Source organism: Macrotis lagotis, chromosome 8 (genome assembly GCF_037893015.1).
Source record: "Macrotis lagotis isolate mMagLag1 chromosome 8, bilby.v1.9.chrom.fasta, whole genome shotgun sequence".
NCBI lineage: Eukaryota > Metazoa > Chordata > Mammalia > Peramelemorphia > Peramelidae > Macrotis > Macrotis lagotis.
In genome coordinates, this window is record NC_133665.1 from 136,946,943 (window position 1) to 136,974,643 (window position 27,701).

The 27,701-nt window shown below is 44.9% G+C and overlaps 1 protein-coding gene across 2 annotated transcripts; it reads right to left on the minus strand.

Annotated features, from left to right (window-relative positions):
* Positions 1 to 376: 376 nt before the first annotated feature.
* On the minus strand, positions 377 to 27,701 carry KLF15 (KLF transcription factor 15). 2 transcript variants are annotated; one of them, XM_074198454.1, is made up of 3 exons: positions 27,648 to 27,701; positions 18,023 to 19,113; positions 377 to 3,759 (listed from the first exon to the last, which is right to left on the minus strand). In XM_074198454.1, the coding sequence occupies exons 2-3, from the start codon at positions 19,045 to 19,047 to the stop codon at positions 3,588 to 3,590; spliced, it is 1,197 nt and encodes a 398-aa protein (XP_074054555.1). In that variant the 5' UTR covers positions 19,048 to 19,113; positions 27,648 to 27,701; the 3' UTR covers positions 377 to 3,587. The 2 variants fall into 2 exon arrangements, with proteins under 2 accessions (XP_074054555.1, XP_074054554.1); XM_074198453.1 differs by lacking the exon at positions 27,648 to 27,701 and having other exon boundaries at positions 18,023 to 25,988.

A 27,701-nucleotide genomic window follows, 5' to 3' on the forward strand; every position in this document is an offset into this window, starting at 1 on the left:
CCATGACAACAAGCTACACTGCTCTAAGCCCATTTCCAAATTCTTTCCCAAAGAGAGTTCATTACTAGCCATTCAGCCATACCCCAACTTGCAAAAGCAAATGGGACGAGTAGATGTTGAGGCCAAAGTTTCTATTTTCCATCTCCAGCATGGGTCAGATGAGATTGGCCTCCCTGTCAAGTTTCCAATGCTCTGATTTGGAATGCTGAACCCAGCAGATGCCACTGAAAATCCACAAATATCTTTTCTACAGTATTTATATAGTATCAGGACTGAGAAACTCAAAAAATATTAGATCTAGGTCCTTCCAAAAGAAGCTGACAAATCAAGTTAGGAAAGCACGTTTCACCTAAGCAAAAACATAGATAATTAGAGAGGTCAGTCTAGTGTCTTGAACCAAAAGTCAGGGAAATCTGGACTCCAGTCTAGTCTCAGCCTCTTATTGTGTGGCCTCGGACAAATCTTTTCTGGGCTTCAGCTTCTTCTACAAAATGGAGGAGTTGGAGGGAGAAGGTCACCTGGTATAACGGACGGGAAACCAAACTTGGAGTCAAGAAGACATGGGGTCAGTTCTTGCTTTGGACGGTTATTATTTATGTGATGCTAATCAAACCACTTCACATTTCTATTCCTCATTTCTCTCATCTGTAGAGTAAGTCTTGGAAGTCTTCAAACCTCCTTCTGGCTCTGGATCCATGATTCGAAGAAATCTTGCCAATCTCTAGGTTTCCTTCTAGCACTAATACTATGATGTACAGAAAAGGGAGTGGTCTAAGAGGCTGGAACAGCCAAAGAAGTCCTCCTAGAGGAATTGGGACTTGCACAATAATAACTCACATTTTTACAATTCCTTAATGTTTACAAAGTGCTTATCTTAACACCCTGCCCCCCCCCAAAAAAAATCCTATGTAACATCTCCTATGGGCATCACTATCCCCATTTTAGAGGTTCGGAGTTCAAGTACCCTGAAATTTACCTAGGCTTACGTAAGTAGTGTCAGTGCCAAGATTCAAAACCACAGCTTGCCAGGAGGCAAAAGTCTATTGCCTTTTCCATCATAGCATGTTGTTTCTCATTCCTCTGAAAAAAGGGGTTTGGATAGGCAGAAAAGTGTCCAGAAACAGTGTCCAGAGGCATCAGACTCACGGCCAATGGACTGCTCATAGCCCATGACTCTCCCAAATGTGACTCCAACCAGATTAAAATGTAATAGGATGTGTTTAACAAAAAAGGAAACTACAATATAGATAATTTCTATTTGTGATCTTCTAAGTCAATATGCAGCCTGCTGAGAGCCATTTCTTTGAGTTTGGTGCCGTTGGCATAGACAAAAGTATGACACAGAAAATGGACAAGACCTTTGTGGGAAATCGGGAGGAGACCAGCCCAAATTGAGAAGAAGGGGTGCCCAAGGAAGCAAGAGCTGATCGGGAGAGGCAGGTTGGGGCCAGATGGCAGAGGACTTCAAATGTCAGTCTGAGGAGCTTTCATTTTATGGAGTAGTCTCAGGACCCTTTGTCCCCATCAGGGTCTGGCATCCCCTAAAGAAAAAAACTTGTCTTGGATTCTTTCATCTACCACTCATTCAAGTCTAAACTTCCAACACAGGGGTCTGTTTCCAACTTCACAGCTGAACAAATAAAAAAGGAAATACACAAGCACCAAAAGTATTTAAAATTTCCTTTTTTCTTTTTATTGGCAAAGTAAATATATTTTATGAAGGACAAAAGAAAATATACAGAATTGTAACTTATATACACTGGCTTCATAGATTTTTTATTTCAAATTTACACAATTTTGATATGTTATTAAAAGATATTTTATATAGATGCATCTATGTACAATTTATTTACATACATTCATAGGATGTGAGATAAACCAGTCAATACAAGCTAGTTCATTGTATATTAATTTCTAGAGAACAGAAGGAATGCATCACTAGCGTAAGGTAGTATCTGGCATTCTTACATACAGCAGGTTCTTCATTTCTACAATGCTCTTATGCTAGACTCGCAGTGTTTTATTTGAGATTTGTCCGGGACAAAGAGAGATGAAAGGAAGCCAACTGATAGTTATCTCTGAACAGCAGCGTCTTAGTAAAGATAGCCCCCATCCCATTTTCTCTGACTACTGAGTTCTATTTGATTCTACTGTTTCTTACATGAAGACAAACACAGATCTCTTTCTCTCTCTCTTTCTCTCATATACACACATATACACACACACATACACACACACACACACACACACACACACATACACACATATATATATACACACTCAGAGGCTTGCATGATAAGCACCCACCAAGAGGAATCTGCAATGATTTGTTTCATTTATTTATTTATTGTTTAAAGTGTTCTTCTCCACTGAAGCTCAGGAGGCTGCTGGACCACAAGAGAGCATCATGAAGGCCAGGCTCTGCTCTACCTGCCTAATGGGGGGCTGACCTGGAAAATGTCCTCTTCAGGATAGAGGTGGGCCCATAAAGCACCAGTGCCACTTCCTCCACAGACATGCTCCAGGTAATCTCAGATACTATAGACTCTCCTGCACCGCAGATCAGGCTAGGGGACTGGTCCCCTTCAAAAACAAAATCCACAGAAAACAGGATAGATAGCCTCTGCAATGGTGGAGGCATTGGGGGAAGAGGGGCAGAGTGCCAGACTTCAGGAGGATCTCTGTTTAAATCCTGTCTTAGACATTTATTTGAGGTGAGACCACAGATGAGCTACTTTATCTTCGCTTGCCTACTTCCTCATCTGTAAAATGGGGATGGCCTAGAAAACCTTGAGGATCCCTTCCTGCCCACATCCATGACCACCAAAGAGATGTGAAAGAAATGAACTTTGACCTACTTTCACTGATTCCTTCCTGAATTCTTGGCTTCCATGGGATTCATCGTCTGGAAATATCATTCTGTCGGTTCCAGATAGGGGGAAACAGCTGAAATCTCAACTTTTTTTCTTTTCTTTTTTTTTAAAGCTTCTTGAATCAGGGCAGATTCAATAGGAGGTACAGCCCGTAAGAAGAAATAGGGGTTTCTGAAAACCTCCTTCCATCCCTCCCCTCCCCGCCCCCCCCCCCCAGCCCTTGGCAGTGACCATAGGGACACAAAGGACTTGTTTTCGTTTTCCAAAAGGAATTTGCTCTATCCAAACTGGACAAATAGGCCCAGCTTAATAAAAACTCACAATGAATAGCCCTGTTTATGAGCAAAGCCCACAGGAATGCCAGAACTGTAATTAACTAGCTACAAGGAGCCCATAAATTTTCCTTGTGCCGAAGAAAACAGCTTAAAATAAAACACTGTAATTTCCGAAGGGAAGAAGCGGCAGCAAGGACATGAAAGGGGGAGGGGGCCATGGGGGGGGGGGGGAGAAGAGCAGGCATAAAAATAATAACCGCAGAAAAGCTTCATTCTCAAATTCCATTTGGAGGACACAAACATTCATGTGTGGTGGTGTCAGATAACAGCGTTCCCTGTTATGGAGACAAATAAATTATCGCTATAAAAAACGGTCAACAAAGTGCTGGAGTCAGCTGTTCTCGGCCCGAGAGCTGGGGGGGAGGCCAGGGGGGACCGGTCAGTTCACCGAGGAGCGGACCGAGCGGCTACTCCGGGGGAAGCGATGCACCTTGATATGCTTGGACAAGTGGTCACTGCGGGCAAACTTCTTCTCGCAGACAGGACACTGATATGGCTTCACTCCGGAATGGGAGCGTCTGTGTCGAGAGAGTTCGTCCGACCGGGAAAATCTGCCCATGTATGGGAAAAGAAGCCAGTGGTTAGAATCTGTTGAGTCCCCGGCTCAGATTAGGGGGGCCTGGAGCTGCCCCAGCCCTGCCCCTTGCATCCCAGACAGATAGGGAAACTGAGGCCCAAGGAGGTGAGGGATGCCCAGGGGCCAACAGGGAGCTGGTGGCAGCAAGGTGACAATGAGAGGCACCTCCTGGACTGACTCCGGCTCCTTTAACTGTCTAATTAGACTAATGCTCTCAACTCTCCTGGCATGGAATTTGGCACGAGAGGGACTGGCTGAAGGTCCCGCCTCTCTCTTTTTCCTTCATGTCACCCTGGACAGGAAACAACATATCTATGGGTAGATGGGACAGGGTCTTCCAGCCCAGAAGTTGGCAGAGTGGGGTCTTGAGCTCATTTTGAGGAGGGTGAAACTGAGAAGCAACAGCCTCTTCCCTAACCATGGAAAATGATTAGATATGGCTGAGGATACCAGTTTGACATTTTGCAGCATGTGTCCTAGATATCTCATGTCACTCCCTTACTCAGAAAAACTTGTTGAGTCTTCCCTGGCTAGAAAAATCGAATCTAAATTCCTTTATTTGGCATTCAAGGTCCTTCAGGATGAGGCTTAACTTTATCTTACTCCTCTCTATGTTCCCCTATTCTCCAAACAAGACAACTTGATATTCCTCAAATATGCATTAGTCCTTCCTGGCTCCATGCCTTTGGTTCATACCACTCTTTAGGCCTCTGCCCCCAAATTGCCACCTGTTCGAAAGTTACTCATCCTTCAAGGTCCAGCCCCAACCTATTGTCTCCAAGAATCCCCTCCAAATACCTTTCTTTTCTTTACTAAACCCCACACTGCTGTCTTCCTGCAGGTCTATCTGCAGAGGTGCCTTGAGCTTCCCTTATGGCAGAGTATTCTATGGGCTACCCTATTTGAACAAACTCAGGGAAAGTTCAGGTGATATACTTTCCTCAAGCCTGAGAGTCAAAGAGTTAGTGACCCGGGAAAGCTTGTCCTACTGAAAGGGTTAAGTATTTAACTAGATACAGAACAGGGGACTAGGTATCCAAAATCCTCTTTTTTCTCTCTCTCAGCTGTCTACCCAAAGCAGAAAATGAACAAAATTGTAACTATTTTTCAAAATTTGGGCAAAGAATAGGAAGGGACATAGGCTTGGTGAACAAAACCATTCCTTACAAAGTTGAAACGATGGGCTTAATTCACACCTAAAACATTTGAGAGTAGACTTTTCTGAAAGATTTCCCTGGAGTGGACTCATTCCATTTGGGAAGGACATACTGTTTACTAAGAAGAGTAAATAGACATCAACTTCAGAAGCCAGCTTGGAAGGAAAGATACCAGAGATTGTGTGACCAAGCATTGAACAAACAAAACAATGCCAAAAACATCATTTCCAGCTAGAGGAAAGTAGTGTGCTCTGATCCCTAGGCACTACCTAAGGAATCTTTGTTAATGTACTCTCTGAGTCTCCCAATCATTACTGGTCCATCTCTTCCTCATCCCAAACTCCAGGCATCCATTGTGGCCAAAGGGTCATAACCTGCCTACAAAGAATTCAGAGGGATCCTTATCATTTCCCCTCATGCCTGATAATCTTGAGTCTCTTTTACTCTCAGAACTTCAGATGAATCTGGAAGTGAATCAACTATCAACCCCCCCCCCCATTGATAGAAAGCCCCCATTCTAGACTGGAGGTCTTGACAATGTACTTAGAACAGGAATTGGGATTACATGGCTTCCTTCCCGGGACCCATGTACCTCAAGAAGCCTTCCTTGACTACTCTTGCTTACTCCTAAGGCATGTTAGCTATTGATTGTAAAGTTAGAAGGAAACCTGGAACATAGGCCTTAGAACATATTAATGCTGAAAGGGACTTCAGAAAGCACAATGAAGTTGAAAGGGTATTTAGAACAAAAAAAAATGGAAATGCAAGAGTTCTTGGAACCAAAAGGGCACTAATAGAACAGAATGTGGGATCTGGAAAAACTTTAAAAATGGTGCTAGAAGGGACTTTCGAACACTTTCCAATGAAGAAGGGCCCTTAGAACATGGAATGGCTGAGCCAGAAAGAACCAAGAGTCTAAGCCCTTTATGTGAACACAAGAGGAAACTGAGGCTCTGAGTGAGAGCCTCTCTGAATTTATTAGAACCAACATAGCAGAGTCATAATTAGAACTTGAATCTCCTACTTCCCCCAGCCAAAATTTGTCTTGAATGGGAGAAAAGAACCCAAGTTTGGAAATGTCTGATTCTGACTGGCCCTGCCTGCAATAAGTAGGCAATGTTCCAACCTTGATTCTCAAACTCTTCTCTGGGTATCATACCACACAAACCCCTACCCAGAGGAGCCCTAAATAGACCACTTGGGAGCCAAAAGGAGGCTGGAGGGCAAGGCCAAACAAATGCTGTTCATCTCTCTAGAAAGGATCCCTGGTGGGGCTGTGGGGTGTCACATGGCCAAAATGTGTGTGTTACTTGAGCCATGGAAGAAGTGTGAGTTAATATGTTAAAAATACACTGGGTCTCATAACCAAGGTCTTAGTGGAGAGGCAAGAATTTTGCAACACTGTTCCCCAGAGCCCCTGGGGCAGATCAGCTTACCGAGGCCACGGAAATAAAACCCTAGGCATGTTGCTTGTGGACAAAAGGACAATTCCTTAAAGCCAACAAGTGGGACTGGGAGAAAGCTGGACATTCCTGAATCAAGGGACATAACAGGGTACAGTGGAAAGAATGTTAGACCTGGACTTAAATCCCATCACCCCCCTGTTAAATGTGACCTTGATCAAGTGACTTCAACGATCAGTTTTCTCTTCTTCAAAATGGGTGAACTGATCCCTACCCTGCCTGGCCCTGCCAAAGGAAAGATCAAATGAGATAACAGGCCCTATGGAAACACTTTGAGAGCAGTTAAGTGCTTTAAAAAAAGTGAGGGGCTGTTTTTATAATCAAGTGTTTTGTCAAGGGTCACAAAGATAGGAAGAGGCAATTAGGATTTGGATCCCCAGTATTCTGACTTCAGACAGGCACATTTTGAAGGAGAAGATAGTCTTGGCTATCAAATTGCTACTAGAGGAGACAAGACATTAGACAATTAGTAAATTCCCCAAATCCTGCCACTGCAGGCTGAATTCTGAGCTAAATAACAGTAAGTGTTAGAAGGACCCATTAGAAGGGAAAGATGATGGAATACTGAGTTACCAAAGAATACTTCTGGGATGAGGACCCTGAAGGATGGACAGAGTTCAGATAAATGAAATAATAAATTAGCCTTTGGGTGTTGGAGAAATGGGTCTTCGTGGGAAGTAATGGGAAAGAAGAATCAAGGAGGGGTCTGATTATGGAGGGACCTGAGTACTAGGCTAAAGAAATAAAATTTGCTTTCAAAGAAACAAGTAGCTATCAAAGGTTTTGTAGTGAGACAAGGTAGGAAAAGGGATGATTCTGGTGGTAGCACATACGGTGGACTACAGGCAATGGGAGATCTCCTTTTCATTCATCATGAACCAACATAGACTTCCTAAGTCCTTCTCACTCTAACAACTTGATACAGTGATAGACTAGGAGCACAGAATGAAGACTTAGAAATAACCCGATCCTATCCTCTTGATTTAAGGATAGGAAACTGAGGTCAGTTCCAAAGTCATGTGGCTACACCAAGGACTAGATATAAGAAGAGATCAGTTTTCCTTTCCACTTAACACAATGAAAACAGATTCCTGAGAACTCAACTGGAGAGTGAAGAATTTAGCTAATGTGGGTACAAATGTGGGATAATCTCAGGAAAAGAAGATTAATGAGATGCCTCAGGTGACTGGGAAGCTAAAGTTTTGCAGTTTCAATGCAGGTGAATGTACCCAAGACCAGAAAAGGTGGCTAAGACTGGAAACCATGTGACTAGATTTCCAGGGATCAGGGGACACACAATTTAGAGAAAAGAAGATAGGAGAGAATGTAACTATTGTCCTCAAATACCCAAAGGGCTATCATGGCACCATGGAAGTCAACTTCTGCTTCTTAGCCCCATAGGAAAGAATTAGATTCTGTGGAGGGACTCTGCAGTGAGGCTGATTTTTACTTAGGTTAAGGAAGAAGCATGAGAGCTGTCCAACAGAAGAATGAACCTCCCTGGAGACAGTGAACTGCCTTTGTTGAGCAAAGGTGGAAAAGACACCTGTCAGGGATACTATATGGGTGTGAAGGACTGGGGAGGACTTTCCTGTATTCAGGGAACACACAAACCTGTTATTTTAACATTTTCCAAAAAATTCCATCCATGTTCTGGTTACATAACAACATACTGGTCACAAAATGGACCAAGATATGGGGATTCACCCTTGAAAGAGGAAGAATAGGTAAGCTGTCCCAAAGGGTGCCAACAGAGGACCAGACCCTTATGTATGTAGAGTGCTTTTGTATGGTTCAAATCTTGTCTCAAGCATTTATCTTGTGGGATAAGTGACAGAAGACACCACCAGAGCCCAGAAAAGTCAGTAAAATTTCTCCAGAACAAAGGAAACATTAATGAAAAGATTGGAATTTGAACTTGGGTCTTAACTCCAAATTAAGTTTTCCATTCCCCCCAAACTGCCATCTCTCCCTGATAAGGACATCCCAACTCTCAGTAACTTCTTAATGGGGAATCTTGATCACTGTCCCCTCAGCCAGGTAGGTGAAGGAGGCCACTGAAGACCTCCAGGAAAGAGGTGTTTGAAGAACATTAACCTGGGAATGCTTTTCAAGATATATTCAGAGTGACTGTCAACCTCGGGAGACTCATTCAGAACTAGAAGACTAGAAGGCACCTGCCCCCATGGCTGGGAGAATCTGCTGGAAGGGGTACAGAGAACAGATATCCACTTCTTGGGGCAAGCCCAGAGATGGCAGGCACTATGGCAGCAGAAAGCCTCAACTGACTGACTGCTTACCACCACAAGCCAAATCCTGTCTCTTTAAACCAATTCTCTTGCTCAGGAGAGGCAGTCTTAATCACAGATCTAATCTTTTCCTTCTTAATCTTGGTAATCTCACTTTATCTCAGTAAACCTCTCTACCTGACAGGTATCCTGGGGTATCGATTTCCAGAACTTAATGATATGCTGCATTAATATATCCAGATGTTTATTTTGCTGACTCATACGACCTTAGAGTAGAGGACAGTATTGTGGAGGTCAGCTAATCCCAGCCCGGTTCAGTGAAAGAGCTCTTTCTACCATCCTTGATAGATGATCATCCATCTTCTGCTTGAATATTTTTATCAATGGGAAGCTAGTTTCACTGTCTCCCATGTGGCTTGGTGGAAAGAGCAATGGCCCTGAATTCAAATCCTATCTCTGACATTTACTATCTGTGTGACTTTGAGTTCTAAATTTCCTCATCTGTACAATGAAGGGGTAGGACTAAATCACTTAAAAGTTCGAGATCTATGACTGATCTTTTAGTAGCATCAAAAAGGACTTAGGCTGAAGTCCTAGCTCTGTTGCTAACTATGTGACCTCATAAATCATTAGTCATTAGACCTCAAATTCCTAGAAAATGAAGGGGTTGCCCTATAAGTCCCTATAAGCTTCATATCTAGAACCTTTTTGTCCCTATGAGTCAAATCATACCATTGTTAGACAGCTCTTTCTTGCTAACTGACCTGCAACTCCCACACCTCCCTCCTCCCATCAGACCAATGGAGTCATACAAAACAAGGCTGGATAGACCCACTTCCACATGGCAAATTTTCAGCTATTAGATAACAATTATCGTGCCTTGCCCATCCCATACCCTACAAACAGAGAACTCAATTCTATTCCTCAGATTAAATGATCTAAGATCTTTTCAACGTTTCAAGACCTCCCATCTTCATAGCCATTCTCTTCTGCTCGTGAATCAGTTTCTTGGGGGTCCCTTCCTGACTTGGAGCTGGATCTTATTCCAGTTTCCTTTTTGCTTATCAGAAGTAAAAATATATGCACATCTAGTCTGCCTTCACTTTCTGAAGTAATAGAGGTAAGGTGAAGCAACCCCTGAAATGGCTTTCATCTAGTTTGATACCACTCCAGGGACCTAACTCTTCCTAGGGCAGGTTAGACAAGTGGGTGAGAGCAGGGCATTCATGAAGTCAAGATCATGACTAGTTGGTCCAGGTGGCTTTGGTCTCTCTATTCACCAGCCTCAGATGACAGCAGGCCCCAATCAGCCATCTAACAAATTTGTGACACTGATTTAAAAGAATCTCATTTATTGGAGGCCTAGGGAGATCCATTCACAAGAAAAGGTGAAAGACTAAAATGGATCTGACACCACGTTCAGGAGAGAACTAAGAGTATGGTTGGCCCCACACAAACCTATTCCAAGTGTTTGGGACACAGGCACTAAAGCAAATCCTCCTCACAGGCTCAGGAATACAATGACAACAGTAGTAGTAGTAGTAGTAGTAGTAGTAGTAGTAGTAGTAGTAGTAGTAGTAGTAGTAGTAGTAGTAGTATTGGTGATAGCTGATGATGATAAATGATAATAGCTAATATTTACATAATCTAATTTGATCATTTGAAGTTCGTGAAGTAGGTTGGTATGGTTCCAAAACGTCATCACTATGTTAGAGATGGGTTACAGTATGTCCAAGTGTGGCTGATAAGATCAGTGTGAGCTCTGAATGCTCTACCACAAGTCAGGTACAAATTATCCATGTGAACACCTGGGGTGGTTATTCTAAACCTCATGTTTCCTTTGACCTGCTTCAATTCTATCTTGCTCATACAGCAGATGAGGGGCCTCCATAATGGGTAGTCCTGTGCCAGTGTTTCACATGCTGCACATGCTGCTATGGTAATATTTTATAGATGAGGAAACTGAGGCAGAGAGAAATTAAGTGACTTGCTCAGGGTCACACAGTTAATAAGTACCTAAGGAAGGCTTTGAATTCAGGTCTTCCTGACCAAATTCCATCATTTTATGTTATGCCATCTAGCTTTGTTATTTTAAAATATTAATTGGCAAAAGACATAAAGCATTTTATACACCATATATATATATATATATATATAGGCACTGTTTTAAAGGTTACATATATATGAATTGCTAGAATTATTCAGTAGCAGCATTGGTTACAGATATAGAAGAAGTGGAAAGTCATCTGTTGGGTATGACTGAAAAGACTGCAAAAGGGGCTCCAAATCTCTGGCCTATTGGTCTAATAAGCCTAGCATTTGGGTCCCTTTATTGCAGTGTCTCCAGAAGGCTCTTTAAAAATATAAAAATATACTCAGCTGAAGGACCTGGGAATGTTTGGACTAGAAAGGAAAAAAATGCAATTCCAAAAACTTGGAAAGGCAATGGGAAGGGTGAAGGTACAGAGGCAGAATCACTATCTCCAACTAACTGCAGGCTTGTCAAGTAAAAGAAGGAATTAACTGAGTGCATATGGTTAGAGAGAGAAAAACTATGATGAATAGGGTGAAGGGAGAAGTAGACAGATTTCAGTACAGTAGAGAGGAGAGATTTATAACCATCCTTTGCCCAACAAAAGACACCCAACAGCTCACCACCACTCAAGTGGTTTCAGCAAAGGCCAGATGAGCTCATATCATCCTACTAATGCTGTCTTCAGTTCCAAGGGGACAATAGAACCGACAAGGTCATCCTGATTTGGTGTCATAGAAGGGTCTGATATGTAATCTCTTATTAGCTAACTCAGCCTCCCTGGGCCTGTCTCCAGAATATAAACTGCATAGTCCCCAGGAATTCCAATTCCCACAGCTCAGAGGATCTTTATGGGTCCATCAATGTCCAATTGTTATTTCTTTGTTGCTACAAGGTGTAATGGGAAAAGGTTTGGCCTAGAAGGTGAGTCATCTGAACTCTTCTAGAACCAGAACTGTTACCCCACTTGCTGCAGAACCTCATCAAAGTTATTTACCCTTTGTTAAGACCTCAGTCACTTCCTCTATTCAATAGAGAGAATAATCCATCCCTCACCTTTCTCATGAGGATGTTGTGGTGAGCCAGTGAGAACCCAGGTATGAAAGGACTGAAAATTTAGGGATTTCTTTCGGTTGATCTGCTAAAAGAGACCCTGGAAAAGTTACCACCATGATACAATTATTTAACAAACCAAGGCTTTTTTGGTGCCCCTTTCACTGATATCTCAATCTTTCTCATCACCTATCCCCCAACACATAACATTGTCTCATGTTTTCTCCCTCTACTCCCTATGTACTTCCAAGAGAAAATACCACAAAATCATTCATAAGAAAAAGAAGAAGAGAAATTACAGTGGAGAGAGATGGATTTGAAATCAAAGGATCTGATCACACATCAGACTCTTACTGTGTGACTTCAGATGTGTCCCTTTCTTTCTTTTGAACTGTTTCCTCAAAGTAAACTAAAAGGATTAACTTTTTTTTTTTTGTTTTAGGATCCCCTTTGGAATCTGGCAAAGCCTACAGATCCCTTCTTGGCACAATGTTTTTGAATGCACAAATAAAATATATAAGATTACAAAGGAAATTAATGATGCTGAAATAATTATTAAAATATTTTAACAAATTCATGGATCTTAATAACCTCTGGTTCCATAGTAAGGCCTATGTTAACTCATTTTGAGTAGTGACTTTCTTTCATTCTTTACACTTATATCCTTAGTATTTAGCCTATTGCTTGGGACATAGTAGGTGATTAATCAGTTGGTTGACTTGATTGATCCCAAGACCACCTCCAAGGAAGATTTGCATTTTGCTAGAGAATAAAGTCATTGGAAAAAAAATAGTAGAAATTCCCACCCTCCTGAGCTAGAAGTTGAGGAAGAAGGGGGGGTTTCTCTAGCCTAATGATCATTCTGTTTAACAATAAGACCAGTCTTAATCTCAATGATTTCCTGATCCCACAGTTGAGCTGAATAATAAAACCGGAGTGTCCTATGGTGTTAGAGCTTAAATGTCCCTGTGTCTCTGTGTCCAGGACACAGAACACAGAATGTCCCACTAGATGAGATCTCAGAGCACTGAGTTATAGAGCTGGAAAAGACCTTAAAGGTCATCTTACAAAGGAGGAGACTGAGGCCTGATAGAGAGAAAATGATATCCTAAGTCACACAATCATTAAGTAAGATCATTAAGATTCAAAGTCAGGTACTCTGAATCCAAATTTGGCATTTATGCCACATCACCCTGTCACTTTAGGATGGGGAAATCATTCTTTCCTAATTGTAGCATGCAAAGAATCATGGCTGGGAGAAACCTTTTATCCTATCTCTGATTTCATAGATAACTTTATTCTGAGTCATGAATACTTCAGAAATTCTAAAGCTAATCTTATCCCCCTTACAAAAAATATGCACTGGAAAGAACACTACATTTTAAGGATTAGGGTAGGGAAGGAGAGAATAGGTCAGAAACACTGTAATATCATTTTTGCTACTAACTTGATGTGATACTTCCTTCTTTGACCCTCAGTTTCACCATCTGGAAATGAAGAGGCTGGATTGGATAATCTTTTAAAGTCCCTTCCAACTCTTAACAGAATTTTATATTCTGATGAAATAAATAGTCCAACATTCCCCTGCCAGGGACCCATTTCCTGGTTGCTCTCCTGGTGCAAAGTGTTGATGGGGTAAGGTTTGGATGGGGCAGGGGAGGGGGAAGGAAAGCCTATGAAGTATATTTATAAAGAAGGATACTTCCCAATTTGAGGAGATATCAATGGTCCTGACCTTTCATAAAGGATAGCTACTGCCTAGTTTGAGGAGACATCAATGATCATGACCATTCATAAAAGATAGCTATCTCCTAATCTGAGGCAACAACAATGTTCTTGACCATCCATAAGGAAGGATAGCTACCTCTCAGGTTGAGGATGTCCTGACCTTTGATACAGGAATCTTGCTATGGCACCATCCAGCTCTATCTGAACAGTTTCATTGAAGGGAAACTTGCTACATCAAAAAAGAATTTATTCTGTTTTGGATCAGCTCTAGCTGTAATAAAGGGTCTCCTTAATCTGTTCCCCTTAATTTACAGCATGCTGAAATAGAGTTGGAAATGGTCAAAGAGAATAGTCAAACTTAAGCTGTGGGTTAAGTGCCTGCAGATAGCAAGGGTTAGACCAGGATTGGTCTAATCCTAGATCTGATGATGAATCTCACCTAGGTACTGATTGCCCAGGGCACAAGTATCAAGCCATGAAGGCTGAAAACAATTCTTTCTTAAGTAACAGCTCTATGAAAGTAATCTGGACAATACCTCAATCCTTCACTTCACACTGGAAGTAGAAACCTTATTACCCAACAATTCCCAGGAAGGAGAAATTGTAGGATCCAACTGCATGGGATTCATGTCCATGTTCCCTCAGCTAAAAGTTATATTGTGAATAGAGTCCTAGATTTGGATTCTGAAGACTCATGCTTAATCTTGGCTCTACTATCAACTGACTGTGTCATCTTGGAGAAGTCACTTCACAATTCTGTTGACAATGGGAGGTGATTTCCTTAGAGGGGTAGGGCTAAATTTTGCATCTATACACTCCACCTTTCTGTTTGATCTTGGCATTTCAGGTAAAGTAGGTCCTTTTTCACCAAAAGCTTGGGAACTTCTGATTTTATGGTCATACCTCAAACTTAAATAAAAGGCACACTATCCACATCTTTGAGTTAACCATGCCCATGAAGAAATAATTGGGTTCCTTGAATCATGAGGTCATGACCAAGGCACCACCTGGTGGCAGTGTACCCTAAACACAAATTTCCAGGTCAAATTCCTTTGTGCACCTTTCCAAATGAGCACTAATTTAAATTAACAAGCAATAATACCATGTGTCACTGAAACCATCTTACAGTAGGATCAAAGTTGATTCTGCCAAATGGCAAACCCCCACTTCAGAGCAAAAAGAGGGATTCAAAAGGAGACATTTGAACATTAATAATTCTTGTAGGTGAGAATGTTAAAAAAAAAAAGTGGTGCAGTAGAGAGCTGAATTGGGAGTCAAGGCCTGCATTCGAATCCTAGTTCTATCTTATTCTCTGTATAAGTCACATAACATCTCCAGACCTGTTTCCTTATCGACAAAATGAGCATTAGACTAGATGCTCTTTAAGTTCTAGTACATCTATGACCTAGGTCCTGCCCCCCCCCCCTGAAGATCAAGTTAGGAACAGGAATACAACTACTCTCATGGTTGGTGGCTCTTTGTTGCCTTGCTGCAGGAGAGAAGTGTGGTGTATGCACACCAAAAAGCCCAACTTGGGTTTGAAAGGTGGTGATAGGACAGTAAGGAGAAGGCCTGGACTCTAGCTGTTGCCCTGCCATTGACAAAACATGTGACCTTGAACAGGTTGTGTTCTTTTTCTAAACCTGTTTTTCTACTTCAGAAATGATGTGCCAGGACTAGAAGGCCTCATTCTAGCTCTGCCCACTCCAGGATTAGACTGGAAGTATGAGATTGATATCCCTGGAAAAGACTCACCCCATACTGGAGGAAGAGTAGGGGGAGGCGAGGCAGCAGGGTGTGCCAGATCACTAGAGATTTTTCTCCAACTCTCTTGTAGTCTGTCTCTAAGGAATTTGGAAAATGGCCATTCCTGATCTCTGCTAAACCAGTAGCTTACAGGGGGAAATGGCAGAAGGTCATGGGGAAGTGTAATCATTCAGAAAGGGCCTTTATAATCAAAGACATTGTTTTTTAAAAGTTCCACCTCTCTGGGCCAAGTATGAGCCCTAAATGGAAAAGGGCTGAGCCTTCATTTCAACAAAAGTGTTCACCCTCAGGCAGACGCTAGCGGTTTATCACCCATCAGGGAGTGGATGCTTTTGACTTTGGACAATGTAACACACACACACACACACACACACACACACACACACACACACACAGATGCACACAGCACACACATATACACAGCCATAAACTCCTCCCACATACACATACATACACACCACAAACACACCATACACCATACACACATATATCTACACACACACACACACACACACACACACACACACACACACACATCCCTTTCCACCCTAGCATTACTACAAATTCCATTGAGGACCCCAGGGGGTTACTATTTCCAAGAACTTGAAGGACAAGCATTTTCTTAACAAAGAAAAAATGATTTACACACTTCCTCCCTACCCCTTCCCAAACACACACACAGACACACACACACACACACACACACACACACACTCAACAGAGCAAGGGCTTGGAGAGTCAACAGCTCTTGTAGACTAGAAATTCCTATGGCATCACCTACACTAGGAAGGAACATGGGCTTTGGGATTGCATGATGCCTGTGAAGTCCTGGAGAAAATGATGAACTTCTGGAAAAGGTAAAGAGGCTGTTTTTGCTGAATGATTTGGGAGTTGTTCCAAGTTTGCTCTGCCTGAGGCTACCAGTGGGCTGCAAACCTTGGAATGCTGGTGTCAGGAGGGTGGGAAAAATCTTCTCTCTCCTCAGCATGCAATCTCCAAATTCTTCCAAACCCAACCACCAAGACAGGCCCTCACAATACTCCAAGTCAAGAAACCTGTCTGCTACCAAGTGAGGTTGGACCTGGCATGGCTAACAGCCCCGACTGGCATGATAAACACTGATGACTGAAATAGGCCTGAAGATAGAAAGCTCTAGTCCTGGCTAGGCTACTGGGGAATTCATTTCCCTTTACCAGATCTGTTTCCTGCTCTGTAAAAGGAAGGCATGTTTGACTAGATGATGCTAAGTTTTTAGGTAGACTTGGAAGTTCTCTGGTGTCTCTCCCTGCAAAGAATTTGGTGCCCTCCCAGTAGTGGTTCTGCTCCAATGTGTTGACTGATTCCAGGAGGGCAAGGAGTGGTCCATGTTAACACCTGTGACCACACTGGGATCTTCAGTTATCCTAGACAAGTCATAGGAACTTCATATAAGAGGTTTAGAACTGGAAGGGGCCTTGGAGATCTCTTGAAGGGGAGAACACCTAGAGACTTGGTCAGCCACTCATAATGATTTACAAGCAGCAAGTGCAGTGGGAAGAACTTTGACTCTGGAGTTTGAAAGTCTGGATTCAAATCCTGTCTCTGATGTTTGCTGACTTTAGGCAAGTCACCTACATTCTCTGGGGATTGGTTTTCTCACCTAACTAAAAATGAGGGGCTAGATCAGGTGACCTAATCACCCTTATCTATTTCTACCTCTTCTATCTATCTATCCTCTGACCTCTCCATCTTCTGAACTCCTAATGCACTTAGAGAATCCATATCAGTCATTTGACCTTTGGCATATAGTCCCAGCCAGGTCATTAATTTCCAGGGGGACCTTAATCTTTTTTTTTCTTCTCCTCAGGATTTGTTTCCTTCTTTATAACATGATGAAGTTAAAACTCTAGTAAAGAAAGGAACAGACTTGGAATCAGTAGCCTAGAGTTGGAGTCTTGGCTCTGCTACTTAGTTGTGTGACCTTGAGCAAGTCACATCCCTTTGGGTCTCAAGTTTCCTCATTTGTAAAACAGGGGAGTTGGATGAGAAGTACAAGGTCCCTTCCAGGTCTCACAGTTGATGAATCTATGGTGTTAGTTCAACAACTGAATCTTTCTACTCTCTTATATTACTGATCATCTTATTATCTTTCCTCTATTAGATTTCTGAAAAGGAGTTATGACTCATTGATCTCTGTACCCTTCCCCAGGCAATTGCTGACCCTTGCCCCATCATACCACTACCCCAGAATACAGGCCAGGGTCTTTCACACAGTAGGCCCTCTATAAATATTTATCTGATTGGTTGACTGCCTGATGAACACTGTCTCTTTTCCAACAATGGCCGGGGATCCTGGACATATCCTGGTGATGACTTGAGCAACTCTATGCCCATTGCCCACTTCCCTATGGTGTCTACCTAGGTTCTTTACCACGCAAACCCTTCTCAAATGAGTGCAAACATGGCAAGCCACAGCAAGCTTTACCTAGGCATTAGGAAATTGGAAACCAGTTGGCTTCTTGCTTTGGAAACTGGTTTGGCACCAGCACACATGCATATAGCTAGAACTCCAAGTGTCTTGTGCCAATTGCTGGAGGGGGTCCCCCTTGATTTAGATAGTCCCCCCCTCAACGCTCCACCCCCTTCTCTTTGGAGAGGGTGGTTTCATTGAGACCAATGGGGAGCCTTACTCTATAATGTTCTATTTTGGAAAACAGCACAGCCCTTGTCTGTTAGACCCTTACTGGATTGGACTACTAGGCCCACCACACCATAGGCAGTGGTCCACATGCCACCCCAGGATACTGACCTCCAACCACACCCAGGCCATGTGCACGCGAAAGGCTTCTCGCCCGTGTGCCTCCGCAGATGGGCCTTTAGGTGACTGCTCTTGGTATACATCTTGGTACAGCCAGGAAAAGTACATTTGTGCATTTTTATAAGTTCTGCTGCTGGGTTCTTTGGAAACTTCTGGCCTACCAGGATTCCTGCAGGGCCTGGCACCATGCCACCTGGCCCAATGGGCTTGGCTGCAATGGGGACCGGGGCAATACGTACAAACTTGGAAGGCAAGTTCAAGTTGGAGGACTGGACGATCTGTGGAACCAGTGCAAAGGTTTGTCCCTGGATGTTGACAAGTAGCTGGGCAACTTTAATGTTGTCCGGGTTCTGGCCTGGGGAGCTGGGGCCCGTGTTTGATTCTTGTTTGATCTGCATGGGTTGAATTTGGAGTATAACAGGGATGCCTCCCTCTGTGGCCGTTGTGCTGTTTGAACTGTGGGCATCTTCCATGGAGCTGCCAGACTGGGGGGCTTTGCTTTCTTTCAAGCTACCCCCAGGCAGGATGTGGTCTTTATGCTGCCCAGAAGAGAGCTGGTTGCAAACTCGAAGATCCTTGGTCCCATTCTCAGGCCCTTCCTTGAGCTCCAGCTCCATATTTTCCTCTAGGAATTCCTCAATCTCCTCCAAGGTGGGCTGGAACAGCCCCATGTCTTCTGGGTCTGGGAACCGGAAGTGTTCCTCTTTCACCATGGGCTGGCAGCGCCGCCAGTCCCACCAGGCCACAGGACTGCCTCCCAGTGTTGCCTGGGACAGCAGGTAGTCTAAGATGCTGTCCTGACCCTCAATGCTTGAGCTGCTCCCATAGCTGGAGCCTAGGATCTGTGAGTCAGGGCTGGAACAAGAGCAGAAGCTGGAAGAGTCACTGTCATCTTCTGACAATGGAGAGGGCAACATGTGGTATGCCCGTCCACCAGCTGGCATGTCCCCCAGGTAACCAATGGGGAACTTGGCGGTTGAGAAAGACTCCCCCACTGGGAGCAAGTGATCCACCATTCCTAGACCAGTGCTTCTGAGACACCCACCAGCATATACCAAGATGTTCCAAAGTCAGATGGAAACCTGTAGAAAAGGGAGAAAGAGGTAGAAGAGTCAAGCTGGAGTTCTAAGGGCTCACTTTGGCAAACCTGGTCGAAAGAGGCAAGCTGGGAGCTCAAACATTGCCACACGCTCTGCTAGAGCTCTATCACTGGTGAATTGTGTCTGTCTAAGCATTTTCCAAGATTGCACCACCTGTTTGCAAAAGAACCCTTTCCAAAAGCATTTCACAACTCTGGGCCCTTTGGGTTGCAGACGAGGGCTTCTTCCCAGAATTCTCCGAAAAAGGGACAATGAACATGCAGAATATACTGGCATTCAAAATGTCTGGGGGAAAGGGACATCCTGGTTAATCAGGTATTCTATCTGCCTGGGGATCATGGAGTCATCTAGGTACATAAAGCATGGAGGCCACACGTCTCATGCCTGTAAGACCAGTTCTAGAGAATGCAGGACTCTTCTGGGTATCCTCAGCATGGAAACAAAAAAAGATGGAATCTGGCAAGGTCGTTGGCCTTAGCCTCACAAATGAGGTACCTTCCCAATGAGAATTAATGAACCAAAGAGGAAGGATCTTCAGTCTGAGAGTCCAGAAACCTAGGTTTTAATCCCAGGAAGGTCACTAACCTTAAGCAAAACTCTTTCTTTGGATCATACATACCTCTTCTGCAGAATAGGAGGGCTGGACTAGAATTCAGGGGCTCTTAAACTGGAATTGGTAAACTCGTGTTCTTAGAGATATATTTTTGTAACTGTATTCCCATAAAATTGATATCCTTGTAATTCTATGTATTTTATTTTATATATTCTGAAAAGAGGTCAACAGGCTTACCCAGACTATCAATCAGACCCGAGATACAGAAAAAGTGGCAATGGATGATCTCTAAAGTCCTTTTCCGTCCCAAATCACTATGATCATTCTAGTATCCTATAATAACCCATTATTGATCAGGGGCATACTCCTCCCCCTGATGGCCATTTTGCTGGTGGCCTGATACTGGATTGGTTTTTCTTTCCTCTATGTAGAGTCATCAATAACCCAGCTTGGTCAGAAGTGCTACTTCCCAGAGGAACTTTGTCCCTTCAAAAGCATTGCAGCTGTCTTGTTTATCAAGAATGTTTATCTAGAATGGGGGGTGAGGGGAAGAGAAGGGGAAAGGGGAATTCATTGAATCTGAATCCAAAGCTTCTAAGGTTACCCGACTTTGGCTACACACACGTGAAGTTTGTGTTGTACAATGGAAAGTGATGAAGCCCCCTTTCATTAATCATAACAAGCATCTAAGGAGCTGTTTCCAAAGGAGAGGGGTGGAAGATCTAGGCCTAAACATAGTGAAAAGAACTCTGGGCTAGGAATCTAGAGATTTGGACTTGAGTTCTAATACTGAATAAGTGTATGACCTTGGGTAAGTCACTTCCCATCTCATTTTCTCCTCCTTAAAATGAGAGTGGTGATTGAATAGGATTACTGTAAGGAAACTGATTTCTAAAACCTACTGAACTATCAAACTATCACTTGTTAAAATTGCTATAAGGACCCATGAGTTCTCTAGAATGTATCACTGCATGAGATAGAAACAAGTTATCTTCTCCTCCCCCCGCCCTGCCCCCAAGACAATCAAAAGTATTTGTAACTATTCTGGTGGAGACCAATATAAAATATATCCAGAATGGAATCTTGGGCTACCTTCCCCTTAGATGAACCCAACAAGACCTTCCTGTCATCTTGTTCCTCAGAGCGAGGAGGACTTTAGAACATAAACAGTTACGAGCTAAGAGAACTAAGAATACATAAGGTCAGTACTGGAAAGGACCAGAGAACATAAATATCAGAGATGGATAGGATCTTAGAGCACAGAGTACCCCAAAGAAATCATAAAAAAGGGTTAAAAGACCCACATGTACAAAAAAATATTTATAGGAGATCTTTTTAGTGGCAAAGAACTGGAAATTGAGGGGATGCCCATCAACTGGGGAATGACTGAACAAGCTGTGGTATATAAATGTGATGGAGCATTATTGTCCTGTAAGAAATCATGAGCAGCGAGACTTTAGAAAAGCCTGGAAAGACTCGCATGAACTGATGCTGAATGAAGTGAGCAGAACCAGAAGAATACTGTACATATTAACAACAACATTGGGTGATGATCAACTATAAAGGAGTTAAGGCTCCTCTCAGCAGCTTAGTGCTCAAGGACAATTCTAAAAGGTTTGTGATAGAAATGCAAACATCCACATCCAGAGAAAAATTATGAAGTCTGAATGCAAAGCAAAACATACTATTTTCACTTTTTAAAAATTGCTATATGTTTTTTCTTTCTCAGGATTTTCCCCTCATTAGTCCTAATTTTTCTTTCATAACATGAGTGATATGGCATTGTGTTAAACATGACTGTACATCTATATAACCTATATCAGATTACTCACTGTCATGAGGAGGCGGGGAGAAGGGAAAAAATGTGGAACTCAAAAGCTTGCAAAAAGATGAATGTTGAAAACTATCTTTACTCAAAATTGGAAAAAAATAAAATAAAATAACATAACATTCCAAAAAAGAACAGATTGCTAGAGAGAGCAGGGATCACAGACATGGTTTCATTGAAATTTAGAAGAGTCAAATCCCATGTTGTCTATTTTGAGATGGAGAGTATGAAAAGTTAAAGTGAGCCTAGTTGGCTATCTATGTTCCTAGAATACTAGCTATTAGAGTTGAAAGGTCATCAAGCACAAATCTCTCATTTTACACATGTGGAAACTGAGGCTAGACTTGCCCAAGGTCATCCAGATCACAGCCAATATTGGGCTTAAAACTGAGGATCTCTGGCTCCAGAGTCTGCTTTCCAATATGTCCCTATGTCTCTCATCACAACTCTCATGGATGAAGAACATTAAAGTCAGCAAAACCCTTTTCTCATGATTGTCCCACAGGTTAGTCAGGGCAAGAATGATCATCTTGGTAACAGATACAGATTTAGGAAACTATTTCCCCGGAGTCCACACATCTAATAAGGCAGATTCAGACACTGGACGAGCCAACTTCCAAGTTGCTTCACCATCAGTTATACCACACTGTTCTTTCTTATTCATTTTGCCTATCCAATCTCAACAATTGTGTTTCCAATACTGGTTTGACTGTGCAAAGTTCACTTGATCTCCCAGGCTTAGTTACCTGCAAATCTCCAACATACCTAGAAAAGAGACAGGACTGGACAGAAGGAAGTACTAAAAGGATTTAAGACTAGATGAGCCAGGGGCAACTAGGGCTTAGTGGATAGAGCACCCGCCGTGGAGTCAGGAGGACCTGGGCTCAAAACCCACCTCAGATACTCAATATTTATCTAGCTGCATGACCTTGGGCAAGTCATTTAACCCCACTGCCTTAAATAACATAAAATAAAATAAAAGATTAGATGGGCCTATAGAGATCATTGACTCAGACAAAACAGGATCCATGGTTGGGAATTTGGACTTTAAAAGTAAATTTTAAAAGTTATCACAGAGTAGGAGACTCAATGGGTGAGGTGATTTATTCAAGGTCACACACGTGGTAAGGGAAAGGTTAAGAATTGACTCAGATTTCAAAGGCAGTATTTTTTCCATCGATCCATGGTATGTTAAGTGATAGGATTTGAACCCAGGCACTGGATCCCAGGGACTAAAGAGTCTCTTCTATTCAAGAAGGACCAGATATTCAACTAGACTCTAATGAGATGTCACAACCCAAGAACAATTTAATGGTAGATGGAAACAATATGTAGGTTGGGCTTTTTTTTTAAGACAACAAAAATTGAGAGTTGTTTTGTTTTGTTTTTCAGGTTTCTGACACTCATGGAAATGGGAGTTGGAAAGTAGCAAGTCTTTCAGAGAACTTTCTTGTTATACTGTTCCTGGGCTCCATCACAGTCTCTAGGTGACATCACCACCCTGGATGGCTGTCACATTTTAAGGTCCCGACCTCTTGAAATATTCTGAATGGCCCAGTGGGCACAGCTATCTCTGGGTTGAAAATACATTCTTTTAATCAATCTTTAAGAAAGAGATCAACCTTTTACAAATAAAGATAGGTATATAAACAAAAACTAGTAATCAGTATGGAAAAATAAATAGCCTTCTGTTTGACCCCTGGACCAGGGGAACAGAGCAGACTCCAGCTGAAAGTCTCTTTCAATCCCAAGCAAGTCCTTTTCCCTTTCTCAAACTGGTTTCCTTCTCTACAAACTAAAGAGGTGGGACCTCTATAAGTCTCTCTGGTTCTTAATTCCATCTATACTCCTAAGATCTTCAAAGAGCAGGTCAGCCATGACACCAGACCAATCTCTTGTGTTGCCTCAGTGACAGTACCTGGAACACCTGAATGTGTAGGAAAAGTGAAATGAGGACTGACTACATCTTTCCTGAAATCCACCTATCCTTTGCCCCCCTATGTTCTTGACTGGCCGTGAGTAGCAGATGATATCTTCAAATGCTTACTCACCTTGTGACCTTGGGCAGGAAGAAAGTAAGAGATCCCATTCTTAAAGAACAGGCAATAATTAGGTATATACAAGTTAAATAAAGCATAGATAGGAGGCAGACAGTTAGGGAGGCACAGTGGAGAGAGAGAAGGGCCTGGATCAGAAAGATCTGAGTTCAAATATGGCCTCAGACACTTACTAGCTTTATGACCCTGGGCAAGTCACTTAACCCTGTTTGCCTTAGTTTCCTCATCTGTGAAATGAGCTACGAAGGAAATGACAAGCTGTTCCAATATCTTTACCAAGAAAACCTGAAAAGGGGGGTAATAAAGAGTTGGACAGGACCAAAAAACAACTGAAAAAATAGAAGATAGTATGAAAAAGGCAGTCCAGCTGGTGGGATGGAGAAGGCATATTGTAGAGTGGGGATTTTACTGAATCTTGAAAGAAACCACGGAAGCCAAGAGGGGAAGTGATGTGCTTGAACATTTCCAAGCAAAGGCCTGGAGACAAAAATTTGATTTGGCCTCAGTTTTCTGATCTGTAAAATGAAGGTACCTGTGAGGTACCCTTCTGCTCTTGATTCATAACTCATGACTTAACATGTATAAGACAGGAAATAATATGTGATAGAACATGATCCAATGTCAAAAAGATGCTAAAGACCAACTGCCATTGGGGGAACCAGAAGGGAAAAACCAGCTATTCTTCACTGGAAGAGAAGTACCATAGTTAAATGAATGACAGAATGGGAGCTAGGAGGCCAAGTTTTAGTCCTCATACAAGTCATGAACTTTCTGGGTGATCTTGAGCAAGTCCCATAACCTAGAGTCACTGAGCCCAAAGAGAATTCACAAAATGCATTTATATTTCTCTGTAAAGCCTCTTTCTATTCCTTTGAGGAATGATGGGGGTGGCTAAAATGATTTCTAAGATCTCTTCCTGCTATGACTTCTCACTAAAGGTAAAGTTCTTTCCACCAATAATATCCTGTGTTCTAAGGCAGGATCCTTCTCATTTTAACACTCTATGTTGGATACAAGATACAAGAAAGTGCTCCCTAAGAAAGCGAGATGAACTGGACTTTGTAAGATTGGGGGGGGGGGGGTGGATTGTTGCTGGAGGAAGGCAACAAGAATGAGCAAAGACAATCAAAGCACATTCAGTTCGGGATTTGCTGGGAAAGAATGAGAATGAAATTCGGAGAGGCAGATCAGACCTTGGACACCAGCCTAAAGGGTTTAAGTTTGAAGCAGTGAGGACAATTGTCAGTTTGTGAACAGGGGAATGCCAAGTTGAAAAGGGAAATTGCAGATCATTGTGGTGTCACAGAATGCAGAACAGACTGTTGTATTATGGGGAGAGAGACTCAAGGAAAGGAAAATCAATTAGAAGGTGGAAGAGCATTTAAAAGGAAATACAAATCACTTGCTTAGATTCAACTTTGAGAGTTGGGAGTTTGGGCCAGCAGACAGGTAGGGAAGTTGCTACATACTGCACTAGGGAAGGGACCCCCGGGATTCTCTAGTCCAGTCTCTCATTTTATAGAGGAGAAAACAGGTTCAGAGAGGCTGCTTGTCCACAGCAAGGCCTAGACTTGTAAACCTAGGTCTCTTGGCATTCAGATCTCCTCTCTTCCACCAACCACAGCTTCTTTCCTACCGGGGCAAAATTCCAGAACTTTCCCTAATGGTTCCTTCAGGCAAGACAAGACTATTTGGGGTGAGGGGGAAAGACGGTAGAAGAATAAATGTGGAGGGACAAGACCTGTGTACAGAAGAAGGAATTTATAATCAAAGTAGCTCAAGCCAAAAGCTTACCATTAGGTTCATAGGAAAATTAAGGGGGGGGGGGGGGGAGAGGCCAATTTCCTTACAAAATAAAAGTCTCTTATCAACTCTGGTTCCAGAAGCCAGAAAGCACAGTGGTCCCACAGTCTTAGCACCTACATTTCAGCAACATCTCACCCTTCAGAAAGCTGGCCTGCTGCCCGGCCTCTTGGGCAATCCGAAGTGCTCCACAACTGTAAATAAGCCTCCCCCCCCACACACACACACACTTTTTTTTTTCTGGAGGAGAGGGGATCGTTGTTTTATTAGTACCCGCAGAACACTGGCCACTTCCTTTCTGGGGGCTTCGGCAGACCACCTGCCCGGGGTGCCCATTGCCAAGGCCTCTGGCAGCCTCCGGGCACTCTAAGGAGTCACCCGTTTCAGCCTTGGGGGGAAGGGGGCAGGCTTCTCCAGGGTCCCCCTGAGCTAGGGAGGCCGAGTGGGGAGCTCGAGGGGGGGGCTCCCAAGGGCTCCCGTTGAACTTGGCCACCTCCTGTTTGTCGCGGTCTCATTATGGGAGATGAATGTGCCGCCCCCCCTCCCACACCGCGGGGCCCCAGGCTTTCAGCCTCGCCGCCGCGGCTCCGGAATTTCCATGCTAATGTCCCGGGCCTGAAAGGGTCCCGGGCCTGAAAGGGTCCCGCACCGAGTGTGTCCGCGAGTGGGGGGCCGGGGCCCGGGGGGCCGCGGCGGGGGCTGCTCGGGGCCGCCTCTGAGCCGCGGGTTGTTTAGAGAGGTTGGTGCAGAGCACCTGAGTGCTGTGTGTGTGTGTGTGTGTGTGTGTGTGTGTGTGTGCCTGTGTACGTGTTTGTGTCCGTGTGTGTTAGTGTGTGACTGTCCGTGTGCGTGTGCGGGCTTCTCTCCCGCTCCCCGCGCACACCCCGCACAGCCCGCACAGCCCGCACACACTGGGGCCGTCCCCGGACGTGCGGGTCGCGTCTCTCCGGGCCGGGCCGGGCCGCGGCTCCGGGTGGTTCGGCCGCGGGTGGCGCAGACCCAGGCTGGCAGCCGCCCCGCCCCCCCCCCCCGGGTCCCGAGGAGCCGGAATGACCGACAGTAACCCCGCCGCTCCGGGCCCAGCCCCCCCCCCCCGGCCCGCCCGCCTCGCCCCGCTCCCAGGCCCTTGTCTCCGGCCAGACGGGGGGGGGGCGCGGCCCCGCAGCCCCGCAGCCCCACGCCCCGTAGCCCCGCGCCCCGCAGCCCCGAGCCCCGCAGCCCCGCGCCCCGCAGCCCCGCAGCCCCACGCCCCGCAGCCCCGAGCCCCGCAGCCCCACGCCCCGAGCCCCGCAGCCCTGCGCCCCGCAGCCCCGTAGCCCCGCGCCCCGCAGCCCCGAGCCCCGCAGCCCCGCGCCCCGCAGCCCCGCAGCCCCGCAGCCCCACGCCCCGCAGCCCCGAGCCCCGCAGCCCCACGCCCCGAGCCCCGCAGCCCTGCGCCCCGCAGCCCCGTAGCCCCGCGCCCCGCAGCCCCGCAGCCCCATAGCCCCGCAGCCCCGCAGCCCCGCGCCCCGCAGCCTGCCATCTGGAGAAGTTTAGCGGGGCCCTCCGAAGAAAGCGGCCCCCCCAGGGGCTCTGCCCGGCCCGGGTCCGGCCCCGCCGCTGGGCGCCCCGACAGCTCCGGGCCGCGTGCCCGCGCGGTGCCCACTCCTCTCCCGGCCCGGCCCCGGCCCCGGCCCCGGCCCCGCTCCGACACGCCGCCCGGAGACACGCAGACACACAGGCACCCGGGGACACGCCGAGGGGGCGCGCGGGCACACGCACACACACACACGCACACGCAGGCGGACACACGGCAGCAGCACAACACACAAGGACACACTAACATTACACACACGCACACACGGACACACAACAGGCGCCGGAGCCGCCGCACGACCCAAGGACACGCCAGCGCTAGGGCCGGCCACGCCACGCAGCGACACGTAGAGGAGACACACACACGGACACCGACACACACAGACACACACATGCACACACATGCATACACAGACACACATTCATACACATACATACACAGACACACACACGCACACATTCACACACAGACACACACACATTCATACACATACACACACATACACAGACACACACATGCACACACTCACACACAGACACACACACACAGACACACATACACACACACACACACACACACACACGCACGCACGCACCCCCACAGCCCCCGCTCCACCCAAGGACGCGCCAGCAGCGCAGCGGCCGCCCGGCGCAAGGACACGCAGCCTCGCGGACACGCGCGGCCCCGCGCCGGCCCTACCTGAACTTTGCGCCCCGGGGCTGCGGCGCGGCGCGGGCAGGGCGGGCAGGGCGG